Here is a 17,590-nt window from a genome sequence, read left to right as displayed (position 1 = left end):
TTAACTTTGTTAGTGTAAAAATCCTTCAAAAAATCACACAAAATACGAAATCTGATGTACAGGTTCTAGACAGACATTACTTGAAAAATTGATGTCACTTTATAATTCTTTTTTTCCTATAGAATAGATATATATTTTATCACCTCTGGCTTGTGAACATGACTGTTTAGTCTTTATTTATCATTTATTGCATAAATATTTACATTTCCAATGTCTTTGTCCGAGATAAAATTACAAATTGTAAAAATACTTTATTTCTACATAAATCTACTAGTTCATCGATAGGCGCGGTTAAAAAAAAATCACGTGCGGGGCGGGACAAATAGAGACAGAAGCGGGGCTATTAGCATGGGAATTTGCAGAATCAGGAGCATGTAAATATTAGGAATAACTGTCAGATTTTTTGGATTCATGACGATGATCAATCGATCGGCTTGCGTGATAATTTTATGCATAAACGCCTTTGGCGTTTATGCAAATTATCACGCAAGCCACTCGATTGATCACATCATGAATCCAAAAAATAAGACAGTTATTCCTTAAATGAGTTTTAATAAAACATAATTTCACCACGCGAATTTAATTTCTTGTTCGTCGCACATCTGGTGAAAAAAGTAAGAGCGGGCAAGAGATTAAATAATAATATTATTACTTTTTTGTACGCAAAATTTTTAGGCATAACATGAAAAAAATTGAGTGACAATTATATTTTTTCTACTTTTTTCTGATTTGTAGAGTAAACAGATTTAAATTATCAAAAATAGAGCGGAAATAAAACAGAAACTGGCACAGAATTTCCCAGGTGCAGGAGATTTAAATTAATATTATTTGTATAGCTTTGTTCAAATAAGAGCGTGTGGGTCCGACAAGCAAAACATTAAATTGGAATGGCCTTTGTATTTGATTTTATTTATGAAAATTGATAATGGCACATGTCACATATTCACATCAAAACTTATCACATTATCACTTTTGGAATTGCAAAGCAGTGTATCAACAGACTTTTCATATTTGAAACTAATTATTTTTTTTTCTGCATAATAAAGCATAATTCAAAATGTACCGGTAGTATTTTCAGATTAAGATGGACTTAACTGTAGAAAAAGACAGTTTTATATTCAGTCCACATATCAGCTTCAGAGCAAATAATTAACCACACACACATGAACACCATTAGGGTCTTGGCTTATCTGCGGAAAAAGTTTATATTCTGCAAAATGGTCTTCACTGGTTTGTGGAACATGTGCAAGTTTTCCATCAGGGTCTGCCTCAATAATCCACTCTAAGGAACATGCAAAGAAGAACTGACAATGTAATATAAGTTATGCTACAAGTCTTGTATTGAAATTTCCTCCTATATTTCAGAAGAGTTACACATACCTGTACTAAATTGCCTAAGCTGTTGAACATGTGAATTTACAAGGTCCTGACTAGTCTGTACAATCTGTGGAACATGTAGAAATGCTGCAACAGGGTTTGCCTCCAAAATGCTTCCTATAATATATGTGCAAAACAAAATTAATTGTGATTATATTTATGCCTGCAACTACATTCAGATACCTTTAATGTAAGCTATTTCGATGCATTTTGAATAGAAATTTAACATGCTATTAAATAAATGTTTTTAACATAAAATAAATTAATAAAAAGTATCAAATAAACTAATTGTTTTTTTATATAACACTAAACAGCAAGGGCAATGGTCACCCAGGTGTAAATTGTATAATCAACTGAGAAGTCCTATTAGGTAGACCCTAATTGTAAGGACCATTATGACAATCTATCAAAGGATCTTGGATCAGGCTAAACAAGAAATATACTAAACTTCAAAGTTCGCAGAAATGTTCTTTCTATAAATATCTACTTGATGGGTTTTACCTACCAACACAATCCAAATCAAACAGAGAAAATCAAAATTCCTTTTTTTTACCCAGTTTTTACAATCTGAAGTCATTTTGGTCTGAAAAACCTTATATGTGTCTCCACAAGTTCACTTTTTGGTGATTTTTTAAGTTTTTGAGGAACGTTCCTCTTTATACATTTCAAATTATTTGTTACAATAAGGCATTTGAGGAACGTTCCTCTCTCTTATAAACTCGTATTTTTAAATACCATACGAATCTTACCACATCTGGCAGAGAGAGGAACGTTCCTCTCTCTTATAAACTTGTATTTTTAAATACCTCATGAATCTAAACACATCCGGCATTTGAGGAACGTTCCTCTCTTAAGTTCACATATCTGTATACACCTCATGAATGATCAAACATAAGGCATTCGAGGAACGTTCCTCTCTGAAATTTACCTATATCTAAACATCTTATAGTCATTCACATGCGAGGAACGTTCCTCTCTCAGATTTCTATCTGTTGATACTTTATTCATAAAGTTTATTACAGCAGGCATTTGAGGAACGTTCCTCTCACAAATGGTTGCATTGCTGTTGAGTACTATATTTTGTGAAGCTTAAGACTTGCATTTGAGGAACGTTCCTCTCTCAAATTCACATATCTGTAGACAACTCATGCATGATCAAACATAAGGCATTTGAGGAACGTTCCTCTCTCAAATTTTCCTATATCTTTAAACATTTTACACTGCATGTTTACGTATGACACATTGGAGGAATGTTCCTCTCTATGCATGCATAAAGCATTGAAGGAACGTTCCTCTTTAGTACATGAAATGCAGTACATATTTGTAGAAACTTTTTTTTTGTTTTTTATCCGTAAACACTAAAAAATATATATATGAAAAGTCATTTTGACATTTTTAAAAAGTATATTTTAATAAAGCTATGTTAAAGCATAATATCAATCATGCACAGAGAAATATTTGACTTAAGTACAAGTATGTGCAATGTACAGTATATATGTACATGTATCAACATGAATTCAAGGGACTTGGATGACATATGATGCATTTGAGATTAGTTTTAGGAAAATTAATTGCAGAACAAATGAAAGGGCTTCCATATTTAATATATTATAACTCCAATATCCCCAAAATAATCTTCCTCTCTGAAGAATTGTTCTGTCATTGCACACATTTTCAAGAACATTTAAAATTCAACATGATGTTCAAACTTATTACAAGAATTCCAGGGGTTTTTTTGTACTTGATTTTATTGTATGTTTAAACTATTCAATGTTGTAACAAAAACTCTTGCCTAGTACATACTAGTATATTAGGAAGTTTAAAGTGCCATAGTTACAAAATACAATTAAGGAACTTCAGAATTTTCATTACTACAATGTACTTCTAGAAAGCATTTCAAACAATATGCTACCCTTTTCACTGAATGGCATTCACATTACTTTCTACAATGTCTACCTGGGTTAACACCCATGGTTTTTTGATTTTGATTTTCACCATGGTTCTTTCTCAGTTACATTTTCCTTTATACCGGTAATAGGGAGAAAACCTGTATCCAATTCCTTGGTCTCCAAAGGTTCATAACTGCTTTTTTCATCAACAAATTCTTTAGTTTCATCATCTGTTGGAAAAATGTCACATTCAGTATCACATTTTAAAATTAAATAAAGTAATAAATTAAGGGCCCTCCAGATTTTCAAAATTGTGATTTAAAGATAAAGTATCAGAGATAGAATATTAGAAAATATTTGTATAGTGGTAAGAAGATTCTGTATGATGTCTCATCTAAAATGAGATTTAAAAAAAACAGTGAAAAATGGAGAACTTGGATTAAAATTTTGAAATTTTATTTGCTATGAATTATGAAAATACATGTATAATCTTGAAAAACAAAAGGTAATGTTCTCAGAGAAGTGTTTATTTTGTGACGTCATAATAGAGGCCCATACTCCTCACATAAATTATCTTTATTCATCCTTTCTTTGAAATAGATATTGTATCTTAGACATCACATTAGAATCTCTCTCACAAGTTTTAATTTGTTATCTGTTATATATGATAATAATTATAAGGTCATAATTTGAAAAAGTTTCATTTATCCTTTTCCAAAGAAAAGTGCTGCTGTCAAATTTATTTCATGAGTTTTATATACGTATTCACCTTTAATCTACAAGTGCTTACTTTAATTCTGATTCTCATTTTTACTTTGCAGTGGTAACCTTTCAGATAAACCTCAAAAACTGAAATCTGTGTCTTTATAAAAATGAAGTATTGACTCTATAGTGATTTGTCTATTAACACCCTCCCCCCTCTCCAGATCATTCTTTATACAACTGACTTTGACATATTGCTGGTGACCTGTTCACAGATTACTTGATATCAATCACTGCCAATCATATATGCTAGGAAAACATTATGAGATTTGCCTTAAATCAGCTCTTGCAACTAATATCCCCTATCTATCCCTTGAGACTGCAGGGGGACAGGCTTCATGGACAGTGAAGACCAGTGCTGATGATATGATGATATCTGATTACTTGCTGAAAGTTTATATCAGTCAGGGTCTAATAATAGATACAGATCTGCAGTTAGAAGATCAAAGCAATTAATTAAGAGAAATTAACATTCTGTAATTGAACTGATTAGACAATTTCGATTCAAACTCCTTAAAAATTAGGATAATGTCAATATATTTAAAAAGACAAAAGGAATGTAGGTAATGTAGCTTACAAATGCAAGTCGTTAAGACAGAATTTAATTGTTTTTAACTAAGAGTTTTTTTTTTTGAAAATTATTTTCTCCACTTAAATTCTTAATCAGAAACTATATTTCCATACTGCTGTTTTAATTGTCCTTTGACATGAAGCAATCATAGTATACTATATTGTATCGCTAGTAAAACTTAATTTAAAAAATAACCTGCTAATAATATATTAAGGCCCATAGGTGGCAGTTATCCTAAAACACGAAATCAAATTGCCAACTGGTGACAGCACTGTAGCTATTCTTAGCTATGCTTAGCACTTTAAAAAATTGAAGTATTTCTAGATAGCAAATCAAACAGCATTCTATGGTCAATGTATAGAAGTATATATTCCCAGTCCTTTAGGTTAATAATGCTCTTATTGGTAAAACATTACACACTTCAGAGCAATCTTTAAAAATAAAATAGATATAAAATTCATAGATAGCATAAGAATACTTATCATTTGGCCTCAAAAAAGTGTTTTACATTTTACATTATCTTAAACTTGTAAGCGTGGTAGATGTAAATGTTAATGACTACAATGATCTCATTAGATAATAAGGTCTTGACCGCAATTCAAGTTGGCTGGATTAGGAGAGGGTATCAAGTTTTGACATTTATTGCTGAGTTTCAGAACAGGATAAATATGGAATAAATTGACGATGTTCACTGCCAGTTATTATAAGTCAGCAAGATGGGCAGTTCCAATACTGAGTGCAGAATTTTATGTTCAATGAATTGTTTCTAAGTCATGTCCTTTATGTAAACTGTTACATGGTAATACAAAATTAAACTTTGTAAGAAACTTTGGACATCATTTTTGTGTTGCCTGCAGAGCAGAGTGGTACTTAGGGATCACTTTACCCGATGTCTGTTTGTCTGTCTGTCCATCTGTCACACCTTGTATCTCGAGAACTGTAAAAGGTATGGATTTCATATTTTGCACATGTATAGCTTTGCACAATGGCTTTTGTATTTCACAATGATTACCGACCTCCTGACCCTTGAACTTGACCTTTGACCTATTTTTTAAAATAGTTCACAGTGCCGATATTCAACTTATTTTTGACATTTAAAAGCTGAGTCTAGGCTATTTAGCATAAGCACTGTTTGTAATAAAATATTTTGAAAAAAATACCAGCGTAACAGTCCACTTGACCTTGACCTTTGACTTTCTTTGCAAAATATACTGCAGACGGTTTAAATTAACTTATGTCTTTTGAATTTAGAGAGGCAGGGATTTGATAATTAGCATTTATACATGTTGACAATGTACTTTGACACTGTATGATATACATTAACCACAAAAACTAAAATTTTTAAAGTACTATGAAAATACATTAGGATCGGTATTCCAAAATGGATGATGTAGACTGACAATTGCGGAAATGACAGACTGAAGTCTCTTTTGAAGTACACGGTGTTGTTTGAAATAACTGATGATAAATAATTATTTCCAATAATTTAATTTTTTCTAATATTCATTTTAGCTTTGAGGGGTTGGAGATTTAAATTTCTATTTGATTGTTAGACTCCATGGCAATCCGGCTTACTATCCATGGATTTTTTTCTTTGCCGCTAAATGCATGAACTATAATCGCGGCTATAGTAGCAAATGAATAGCTGACCAGTCTTACATTTATTAACATCTTCAATGAAGCTAAAAGCAGGCAAAACATGCGTTCCTTAGAACACTCTAGTCTAAAAATAAAAAAAAAACAAAAAACAAAAAAAAAAACAAAAAAAAAAAAAAAACAAAAAAAACAAACCATAAACATATGTATATCAGTCATTTGTATATGACTAAATAATGATTATTTTAAAAAAAAAATAAGGGCCATTTAAGTAACTTTAAGTAACATATATACTAACTATCATCACTAAAATCATCACACAAAAAAAATAACTAGAGGAGAATGATATATGGTCTACATGTTTGTTTGTTTGTTTGTATGTTGTTTAACGTCCCTCTCAATAAGTTTCACTCATATAAGAATGCCTGTACTAAATATACATGCAAAGCAACATGAGAAATTAATATTTGTAAAACGTGAAAACAACATCGCCTGATCCAGAGAAAAAATCCATATTTCCTCTGGACACTTTAAAAAATATACATGTATTGATTTAGAAGATTCTATAAAATTAACATTTAAAGAATATTTTGTACTGAGTAGTACAATCATTCTCTTTTATATCGATCTAGCCCCCCCCCCCCCCTCACCTATTTCCCCTTTTCCAAATTGCTAGATCTGATTCTGTCTCTGTGATTTATTGGCAAGTTTGCAGAAACAAGCAAAATCAGAATTTCACAGATACACTGTATCTAGGATTGCAGAGTGGGTCATTTGGGATTGATAATCTAGTGATCAGCTACAGCAAGATTAACAGCCCATGTCATCTGTAAAATTACAGGTCAATTTCTATAGCCTCTGTCTTATCAGCTTTCATTATGGAGAAATAATATAGGAAGATTTTCTTTAACTCTTTTACATCATCAAGAAATCTCTTTATGGCTTGACAAGTGCTAAAGGAATAGATTAAAATTTTTAATCAATGGTCATAAGAACCTTTGTATGTATATCAAGCATGTGATGTAAGCATGCATGAGCCTCTTCAGTTTTTTTTTCTCCGTTTTTACATAATGAATAAATAAATACAAAATCGTGGTTAAGCATCGAATGATGTGAGTATCGATTAGTGAAACTGTTACTCAGAATTGAGTATTCAATTAAAAACAACATTATTATTATTTTTATCAGGTACTGGTAACACGTATTTAATTTTTTTTAAATTTTTCAATTGTGATTTTTTAGCATTTATGATGTCTCTCAAACATATAGTATACTTAGTTGAGAATTATGATGTTGTGTGAGTGATGAAAACAATTATTTTACACAATCTTGTGAATTAGTATCCCTTATGTATGCTACCTGCATGCAGCAGACTTTTTTAAAAGAGTACATTATTGAAGATTTAATTGGATTTGTCTTTTTTCCAAAACATTTCAAGTTGACAATTAGCAAAACTATCAAGAACAAGTTTCTATATGGCTGAGTATGATCTTTGACAAGGTCACTGTTGCTGGTAATTAAAGAACAACACTTGATTCCAATCTAAGTACTAATTCATACACAGATAACCTTAATTAACGAAATACAAAATAGCAGAGTTATATGTAATGATATCTTGGGAAAGTATAAACAATTGACCAGTGAACACTATGTGAAGCTGTGAAGCCGTTTAGTATCGGGAATGTATAAACAAACTACAGGGCTCTGTTTAGTTTAAACACATTACTTCTGTGACATTATTCCCTTGAGCCTGGGTGAATTGGCATGCTCTGCTCTCTAACGCCATTGAAATTAACAGTGCTGAGCACCTAGTGAAGCAGGGATGACATATGAATGGAACTGGGTGAATCAGAGCTTTAGGATTTTCTTTATCAAATCAATGGTTGATAAAAGAAAGCAAATACAGCTTTACATAAAAAATACTGGGTCTTTCCAAATAATTCAAAATGCAAGAAAAAAAACTTGAAAAATCTTTCGGAAATAATGTACCTCTTCAATACATGTACATGTCAAGTCATTCCATTTTACAAAAATATTATATGAAGAAAAAACTGTACTATGTACATGTATATTATAAATATTATTAAAATGTTATATAGGAGTTCAGTGTTTTTAATGGGAGATGGGCAAATTTTTTAAGGAGAAAAATATCAATAAGAATTATTATCAATTTTACTTTTGGGAAACAAATGAAAAAAGTGCAGGTGTTCCAACACAAAAAACTCCTACCAATTTACATGGGTTAGGTATTTTGACTGCATAACATTATCATGAACAACATGAACAAGGAATGTTATTTCCCAAAAACTTTTATTGTTTAGGCATCAGTTTTCTTATTAAAAATATTTGTGTGTGTGATGTCTTTTTTACGTGTATGTGTTTTTTAGGGCTGTATCAATATATTGAATAATCAATACGTATCAATATTAAGAATATATCCTATCGAAAAAAGAACTTCCAATACGTATCGGACAGGCAGATTTTCTTTTAATTCTATGAAAAAGTTGGGAATTTCAATCACCAAAGGTTATATTTTTCACTGTTTTGAATTAAAATTGATCAATAATGATATAATCATTAAGGAGATAGCACATCTTAGATAAATATATTACAAAATACATAGACAACTTTATTTAACATGTTTTTTTCACATTCATTAAAAGTTTGAATTTGAAGTGTAATTTGTTATGACAGTGAGACAAGAACTTCGAAATGGGATATAAAACAATTAGTTTTTTATAAAATTCATGCATTAAATGAATTATAAGACTTTTTTATAGACTTGTTAAAGAATCCAATATATCGGATATCGCATAATAAAATATCGCATCGTATCAATTTTTTTTTTTTGCTCAATACACAGCTCTAGTGTTTTTCTTAAATCATGGACATGGACCCTCCCTCCATCCCAACAAAATAAATAAATAAACTAAAAACAAGCAGTCTCATTGCTGCTACATGTATGCACAACATTTGAAAACATACATGTACACTGAATGTCATAGAATTTCTAATTTTCTCAATGATAATTATGACTACATACTTGATTTGTTCCCAGTTAGCACAACAACGTTATTATAACGTTATGAAAACGTTGTGAAAATGTTATGAAAACATTTTCGGAAACGTTGTTACAACGTTATTTTGTGTGGTTTTTTAAACGTTATCATAACATTTTTCAAAAACATTGTAATGCAATGTTTTAAAAACATTTTTAAAAACGTTTTGCAAACATTTAAAAGGAATGTTTTGCAAACATTTTGTAAAAACGTTTGGAAAACATTTAAAAAAAACATTTGATATTTAAGAACTTAACAAACAATTTTCTGCAAACAATTTTATTAAATGTTAAAAAGTCAATTTTTTTTTACTTCACAATGTTCTGTTCAATTTTAATATTTTTTTAAGAAGGAACCTTTCCTTAATAGAACACAAAAAAACTATTTTTTTAAACACCTACACTGTTAATAAAATAAAAAGTCTTTCTACATGTAACTAGTAAAAGTTTACTTAATCTGAAATATGAAAATAGTTGGTAACTTTATTCGGAGTCTGTAGGGAACTCCTCTACACGGGGACTTTTTGACTTCTTTCCTTTCCTCTGAAAAACAAATATTTGAACATGCATGTTAACTTTACAATTATGTTTTCTAATTTATATTGTTTATTTTTAGTTTAACATATCAATACATTGGGACATCGTAAAATTATATTAAGTATGATCTTTTTTCATTAATACATATTTGGTATACATGCAGTTACACTAAGAAACAAAGTATCAGATTGATCAGCAGACTTGATACATACTTTAGAATAATTACTGCCTCCTGGAAGGTAAGGCGCAAACCGTAAGACATCTAACACCTCTCTTTTGATCGTCTCAAATTGGATTGTCTTTTTTGATGCTTTGCGAGCAGCAGCTTTTAAAATGTAAAATGATATACATTGTAAGAAATGTAAATTAGTATATGTACTTAAAACAGTTTAATTTTACTATCACAACATTTATAGCTCAACATATTTATGAATTTCTTATTATTATTTTCTCTTTTTTTAACATTTTATTGATATTTGGTGTATGTATGATCCCAATCTTGTTGCATTGTTTTGTTTATGTGTTAAACTTACAAAGGATGATTTTGTACAGGGGTGTGCCGATGAAGGCAATTTTCCCTTTCTGTCCGGTCCCACTATACTGGCTCATGCAGTTGTTTGTCATCACAGACCGCATTATTGCCCTGCATATTTCCCCGGCATTATCTCCACCTTGCAATGAGGCCATTGCATTTATCTAAAACATTTGTAAATGCTATGAATATATATACGCATGGAGTACATGGATTTAAATGAAATATTACCTACACTTATCTTGATATAATACATGTAAATGATAATTTACTTAACAAATGCTTTAATCAACATGTTCTACAAAAACAAATGCAAAATGTACATTTTACTCCTTACCAGTTTCCTCTTAGAACTGTCATCTAATGTTTCCTGAAAGTCTTCTACCTCTCTGACAGAATTAAGCTTACTTCCTGATGGTAGCAAGCTTTCAATGGTGTCAAAATCAACATCCACAGAAGACACTAAATGACTTTTGATGGCAGATATGTCCTTCTGTAGAATATCTATCTTGGAAATAACTGAAATTTGGAATGAAATAAGCTGCTTAATTTTATCATCTAGAAAATAAAATGAAAAATGAAAAAAATTAAGATGTATGTTTAATTCAAGACGCTAAATCTTACAAAGAAAGAACTGTTTAATTTTTATAGATTGAAAATAAAGTCATTATACAATCAGGACTAAATTTACACACCTTGATGGATTAACTCAGAAATGTTTCCTCCCGATTTCTTTGTCGCAGATGTTCCAGTATCGCTACTTGCTGATAACAGAAATTCAGTTTTAAAATAAGTTGATTAAATTAAAGAAAAATAAATGAAACTTAAATTAATCAAATAATTCAAATTATGCAATATACCTTCAAATAATTTAATAGCATACCAAGTATTTGGTGAGAAAATGAAGAAGTACTTCTAGATGAAGATGACATAGCACCTCCAGCTGAAGATGCTGATGGAGTACTTGTAACTCTCAGTGGAGATTTCTCAGTGCTGAAGCTTGAAACCCCTGTTTTTGACCTTGGAGACCTACGAACTGCTGTACTTGTACTTAGCAACTGTCTCTTTACTGAAGTTGTGGCTAGGTCATGTTTCCTAGCTGGCAAAGATGGTGGTGGTGGTGATGGAGAGAGTGGTGAACTATCTTGTAATGATGTTATTGATGCTTTCTTCACAGGTGTTATATGTCTTTTATGATTCTCTCTCTGTGAAAATTTTGTCTTTGGGGGAGACGGCATTCTACCTTTGTTAACAAGACAAAAATATTCTTTAAGCAAACAATTATTGTGTATCATATGATAGTATTACATGTAGTATGTAATAAATACAATAGGTTGAGCTAAACCTGACACTGACTACAAGCCTGTAGGAATCGGGGTGAGATGGTAATGGGGGACTGTGCCTCTCCAATGATTTTAAAAATACATAAAATACAATAAAAAAAAACAAAGCGTTTATTTACAGTTGTGCCCCCCCCCCCCCGGTCCCTCATCTTCCTTAATAAAATCTGACTTTTTCTTGGTTTTGAGGGAATTTCTGTTGGAAAGTGTCCCTCAGACTGAAATTGCTTCTATGGTCCTTGATCAAATGTTAATAAATTACCTTCTGTGTCACTTTCAATATCTGTTCCACTTTCTGACTCGCTTATTAATCTTGATGGTTGCTTCCTCTTCCGCGAATCCTCCTCACTTTCCAGGTTTGATGTTTCCTCTGCTTTTTTCAGGTTCTTTCTGGCTGTTTCATAGTCCTCATAATCTGTTTATTGATTTCAAAATAATTTTATAAAAATATATTTATTATGTCATAAAAGACTGTCTCGTGCTTGTCATGTCTCAAAAATTATTGAATTTTACAATGCAACCAAAAACCCCACCTTGACCAATTTTCCTATATCTATATTTTTGCCAGTTGTCTTTGTCTGGCAGGGACATTTTATGTATTTTTCTCTTTGCATTAGAGGATGGCCAATAGCAGTATTGCTTCAAATAAAAGAAATAAGATAAAAATGGTAAAAGTGTTGAGTAAATAACAAAATCGGTTTGATATATGCAGATAATGTTCAGTTGTAAATGATTACCGAGTAATTATTTCCAGTTACTTATAATTCGAGACATATTCTGTTCATGGAAAATAAAGTAAATGTAACTCTTGATTTTTTAATCATGTTACAAAAACTAGGTAAATATTCATGCTTTCAAAGAGTTAATTGTTTATACTTACCCCTTCCAGCCATGACTTTGGGACACATTCTACGCTTTCATCATCCACAAAATGTACAACTGCATACATGATTCATTTAAGAGAGCCTAAAGTTTTAAAAAAATATTCTTAATAAATATTTCTGAAAGTGTTAGAGTAGATAATCATATGCAGTAATCATGGTAATCTTTGATTATTTTAGCAAAATGCAAGAATTATCAATTAATGTACTGTAAGTAATAGGTATGGCATATGTTAAATTGTTTATAGATGTTATATTACATTTGATTTTAGTAAAAGTTATTTTGAGTGAGTAACTGTTAAAGTTCATTCATGCAGATATAACATGGCAGCATTTATTTTTACTTATCCATATTTTAATTTAAATATTTTAAACTAAGCAGTAGTCCTAAAGTTTTAAGGTTTAATTTCAGTTTTACTTTTCTAAACACATACCATGTTTAAACTTGAAGCAAAGCTCTTGTTTCACTGGTGATAAATGTTACATTTGGAAGTTGTGTTGTAGTGGAATAAAAACAAATTTGTTGTCATGGTGAGAAGGTATTTTCAGACACCTTGTTGTTAGTTTATCAGCTTCAATTGTTTTTATAGTGTAACTTTGATGAGAGAATTGTGCGTGACCAATGATGTAAGAGTCACATGGATAAGTGAAGGAACATTCTGACGAATAGTATACTCTGCAGAGAAAAGCCTGTCTGTCCCTGTTGAGAGGCCGGATTACCTCACAGTATTTCTTCCTATCAGTTCTGTAAACATTGTTTGGTCTTTTATACATTATTTTTCTAACTTTCGCCTGTTCCGGGATGACATCGGTTTCCATAGACTCAAATATCCTTTTAACTAACTGAGCTGCTGGATTGTTCCCTCCTCGAACTTTACGCTTCAACTGCTGCATATAATTTTCGAAAGGCCATGCTGCACAATTTTCTAATGAGCCAAATGCATCAGCCTCTGTTTGTAAATGCAAGAGACTGTGTATATTATAGACATAAAACTCCTCTCCATACAACCTGCGACAATTCCGTACAAAGTAACACAGTAAGCGATGTGCATAATTTGAATAATGCAAAACAAGGTCTTCATTCAAAAGGATAGTTATTGCCACGCAAAGACACATAAAATGTTTGTACAAGTTTTGTGGCAACACGCCTTTTAAAGCAAATTGTCCTGTATATAGAAGGAACTGGCGAAACTCGGTAGCTTTCCATCTATCAACTTCCTCAAAACTTCTTGGCTTTCTTGCAAATTCTTTAGGCATATAATGGGCAAAAGACACAAGTTTAGTACTTATCTGAGAAATCTGACCAATGGACAGTCGATTATTCGCTCTCGGGCCCCGCATCCAAGTTAACAGAAGCTTTTTCATTACACCAAGGCACACCTGATGCATGTAATCCACAGGAAAGTCTTGTACCATATCTATTGGAAGGTCAAGAAATGGAGATCGAACATCTTGTTTATGATGCTCTTCTTGTGTTTGGTTCCGGAATGATGTATTTGTTCTGAAAACAAGATTATCTATGACTGGGTAGGTCATCCTTCCTATATATTGCCCACGTTGCTCGCATTTGTCACATCCATAATACCCAGAATATTGTTTGACACACTTGACAAATGATTTTGCTGGTGCATCACAAATTATGCACAGGACTTTGATTTCAAAATGTTCTTCATTGATGTTAATTCCATTGGTTATTAAATTATTTAGGTCAATAATTGTTTCATTCAAGAATTCTAGGTTCGATGGTTTTGAAGTGCCAACAGTCAATGTTATAGGGAACGCTTTTGGAGGTTTTAAATTGCAAATGAGTCCTAGTATTGGCCATACTGTTGTTTTGCTGCTTTTGAACAAAGGAAGTCCATCGATGTTCAGAGATAGTATTAATTTATTACTAAGCGCCTCAATGTCCGTTTGAGTGTATTTCTTTAATGTATTAAAAATCATTATTTCAATTCCAAAGTGAAAATAATCCATGTCTGAAACTCTTCTTAGATCAATGTGCCTTGGTGTATTAAGAAGCGTGCGCGAAGAAGCTGGAAGGTTTGGATTTACAGTTTTTCTTAATCTTTTCAGAAGATCATCAACTGTGCTTGCGTTAACTTCATTCACATTTACCCATTCTCTGAGTGTGTTTATCACTTCACTTCCCATATCAAAAAATAATACATAAAAGTATATTTTTAATATATTTTTAATACAATCATTTTCGTATTGTTTAAAATTAATACAGAAAAAATATATTATTTTTGTATCACCAACAAATAGGTAGATTATTTTTGTATTAAAATCTGACTTTTTTTACAGGGTATTATTTTTGTATTTTTTGAGACTTAGATTATTTTCAGTATATCATTTTTGTATTTTTGTGGACTTAGTTTTTTTCAAGTGTATTTTTTCTGTATTAAAATTGAACTTAGTAATTTTACAGAAAATTACATACAGTCAATCTGTATTATTTTTGTATTAAAATTGAACTTAGTAATTTTACAGAAAATTACATACAGTTAGTTTGTATTATTTTTGTATTAAATTTGGACTTAATAATTTTTCAAAAAATACTTTACAGTCAGTATGTATTTTTTTTATATTTATTTTGGACTTAGTGTTTTCTTTTACTGAAATTTGTATTTCTTTGAACTTAGGAAAATTTACAGAATGTCCTTGCAATAAGTCTGTTGGAATTAATATTTTTTCTCAGATTTTATTAATTAAGACCACTGCTATAAAGGTTGCTTTTATACTATTTACATTTAATTGCTATTTAGAACAGAAAACTTCAGTAGTTTAAATTTGTTAACTAAACAATTTCATTTTTAAAACATGTCTTTACTAGGTGTGAAATTGTCATTTGGAAAGAGATAGATACGTCTGAGGGGACACCTGTGCTGTACATGATACTTGTAAACACGCGGTAAATTTTGAAGTTTCAGAGCTTCAGACTTTCTTTTTGTGTTGAAAATTTTACAGCGTGTTTACAACCGAGTGTTTACAACTATCGCCAACAGCACAGGTGGCCACCTGCAGGCTAACAATAGACGAGTACATGTTATACTACTCAAAGAAATAACATGATTTACCCGTGAAAACACATCCCAACCAAAACAAAAACAAACAACATGGAGAGTTCCACTAATTACAGTACCTACGATGTTTTCTTGACTATACAACTCAATTTAGTATACATTATATTTAATTCATTACGTATTACAATTACATGGAATAGAACTATTTAATTATCCACTTTTAAAAAAAAAAGAAGAAATTATTACGAAAGAATTTCATAAAATAATATAGAAAATGTTGTGAAATTGGTGTAAAGGATAGTTGTTAAACATTATTTCAATCTCTGGTACCGTATGTATGAGTTAAGTTGTCCGTCAAAAAGGCTATATATTATGTATCTCCCGCTCGTTTTGATCATTATATTTGAACTTTATGGTCTACTTCACAGGTCAACTTGAATATAAAAATGGCTGCTCTCAGCGGAAATGATGACCGGAAATAACGATGTTTCGTAATCGGTAAATTCCGTAAGGAATAAAAAAATGATTCTGATGATTAAATTGAACATCGTTTTTTCTAACATAATTTTAGGTTTATTCAATTGATTCAAGATATTTAAAACCATGTAAATATGTTTTCTCTAACTGTTCCGATCTCAACATCGGTAATTTTCGTATATATGACACAATATGATTGGTCAGATTTTAAAACTCTTCCGTGCTGTTCTCTGATTGGTCAACAATATTTCACCCACGCCATTTTGAAAATTCTTCCCGGGACGTGTAGAGAAAGCTGGAGGTGATTTTGAATAAACTCTCATTTGCTCGCGAGTAAAATGGATCGAAAAACAGAAGTTCAGCATAATCATGGTACACAGGATCATATATATGGTATCAGGTTCGTTCGCCCTATCTACCTGTTCGCATGAGTCCGTTCGCGCAGGGTCCGTTCGCCATTATTCTTGTTCGCCCTATATCTCGTTCGCCCTATTATATATATAGTATATAGTAAATATCAACATTTATTATTAATTTTATTCAATATTTTACGACTTGGTGTTTTTTTTTTCAAATGTTGCTACATAATTTTTTTTTATTAACCGTAATCTTAATTAAATAATTCAAATTTGATATTTATGCTCTTTACATGCTTAATTGCTTTAATTATACTTAATAATGTCACTGTAATTTAGGGGATCATACAATCTGCGTTATGTTTTGAAAACAATTAAAGGACTGAGACGTTAATTTCTGTTGGTCGGCCGGGTCTTTGATAGGACAGGTATTTATTTTATAACTGTGACCACATGCATACTTCTGTTGTCTCCTGTGTGCAATTTATGTACCAATGTACATATAATTTATTTAAAAAATCCATTGCTTCATTATTCAACTTTCTGCAATATAAATAGGGCGAACGGACCCTGTGCGAACAAGTTTCAGGGCGATCGGACTCTGGGCGAACGGGAATGAGGGCGAACGGCGTCAAGGGCGAACAAGTTTTAGGGCGAACGAACATACAACCCATATATATGAACCAAGAAGAGCAAATACATAAGGAGACTGACGTTTTTTAGGCATCATATCCGGACTTTTCTGGTGTAAACAACGACAGTTGCGGTAAGATTATATATATTTTAGCACATTAAAGTTTCAGTTTTTTAAAAATAATAACTTAGTACAAAGATAGAGGAACAAAGACTGCCTTTTTTACCCATTTTGTAGTATTGTAGAAAGATAAAATAGTACGGTTATTGGCCATGTGGGGAACAAGGGTTTTTGTGATAAATTCTGATTGGGGAGGGAGGGGTGGAAGATGGGGGTAATTTTCAAGCCTTTGGCTTCCTAGTTCTAATTCATTCCAATTTTTTCAAGTTTACCAGAGACGAATTATTTATTTTCCCTTCAAAAACAATTCTGTAATTTGTATAAACTCAAATTTTTTCGGGGGGGGGGGTAGGTTGGGTTCGGGGGGGGGGGGGGCAGTTTATTTAAATAACATTGGGGCACACATTTTGTTTACTCTTTCAACATTTTCAAGGACA

The 17,590-nt window shown here is 31.4% G+C and overlaps 1 protein-coding gene and 1 long non-coding RNA gene across 2 annotated transcripts; both read right to left on the bottom strand.

The window, feature by feature from the left end:
* Positions 1-888: 888 nt before the first annotated feature.
* Positions 889-1,675, bottom strand: LOC133188878 (uncharacterized). The gene is made up of 2 exons (XR_009721333.1): positions 1,381-1,675; positions 889-1,282 (listed from the first exon to the last, which is right to left on the bottom strand). It is a non-coding gene; the product is annotated as an uncharacterized LOC133188878 (long non-coding RNA).
* Positions 1,676-9,658: 7,983 nt separating this feature from the next.
* LOC133188877 (uncharacterized) lies at positions 9,659-12,629 on the bottom strand. Its single transcript, XM_061324361.1, has 9 exons — positions 12,543-12,629; positions 12,196-12,301; positions 11,925-12,077; positions 11,206-11,565; positions 11,018-11,086; positions 10,660-10,841; positions 10,324-10,486; positions 10,003-10,115; positions 9,659-9,796 (listed from the first exon to the last, which is right to left on the bottom strand). Exons 1-9 carry the CDS (start codon positions 12,609-12,611, stop codon positions 9,737-9,739), a joined length of 1,275 nt encoding a protein of 424 aa, XP_061180345.1. The 5' UTR covers positions 12,612-12,629; the 3' UTR covers positions 9,659-9,736.
* Positions 12,630-17,590: the final 4,961 nt, after the last annotated feature.

The sequence above is a fragment of the Saccostrea echinata genome, unplaced genomic scaffold (assembly GCF_033153115.1).
Source record: "Saccostrea echinata isolate AGI-Se365-2 ecotype Australia unplaced genomic scaffold, CSIRO_AGI_Sech_v1 ptg000016l, whole genome shotgun sequence".
NCBI classification, from domain to species: Eukaryota; Metazoa; Mollusca; class Bivalvia; order Ostreida; family Ostreidae; genus Saccostrea; species Saccostrea echinata.
This window is presented reverse-complemented; position numbering and strand designations above follow the sequence as displayed.

Excerpts from the sequence above, each read along its gene's own strand:
- LOC133188877 (XM_061324361.1), bottom strand. The coding sequence starts at position 12,611 with ATGTATGCAGTTGTACATTTTGTGGATGATGAAAGCGTAGAATGTGTC. Across the intron at positions 12,078-12,195 it reads ATATAGGAAAATTGGTCAAG|ATTATGAGGACTATGAAACA; the intron begins GTGGGGTTTTTG and ends ATCAATAAACAG. Across the intron at positions 10,842-11,017 it reads TTCTGAGTTAATCCATCAAG|TTATTTCCAAGATAGATATT; the intron begins GTGTGTAAATTT and ends TCCAAATTTCAG.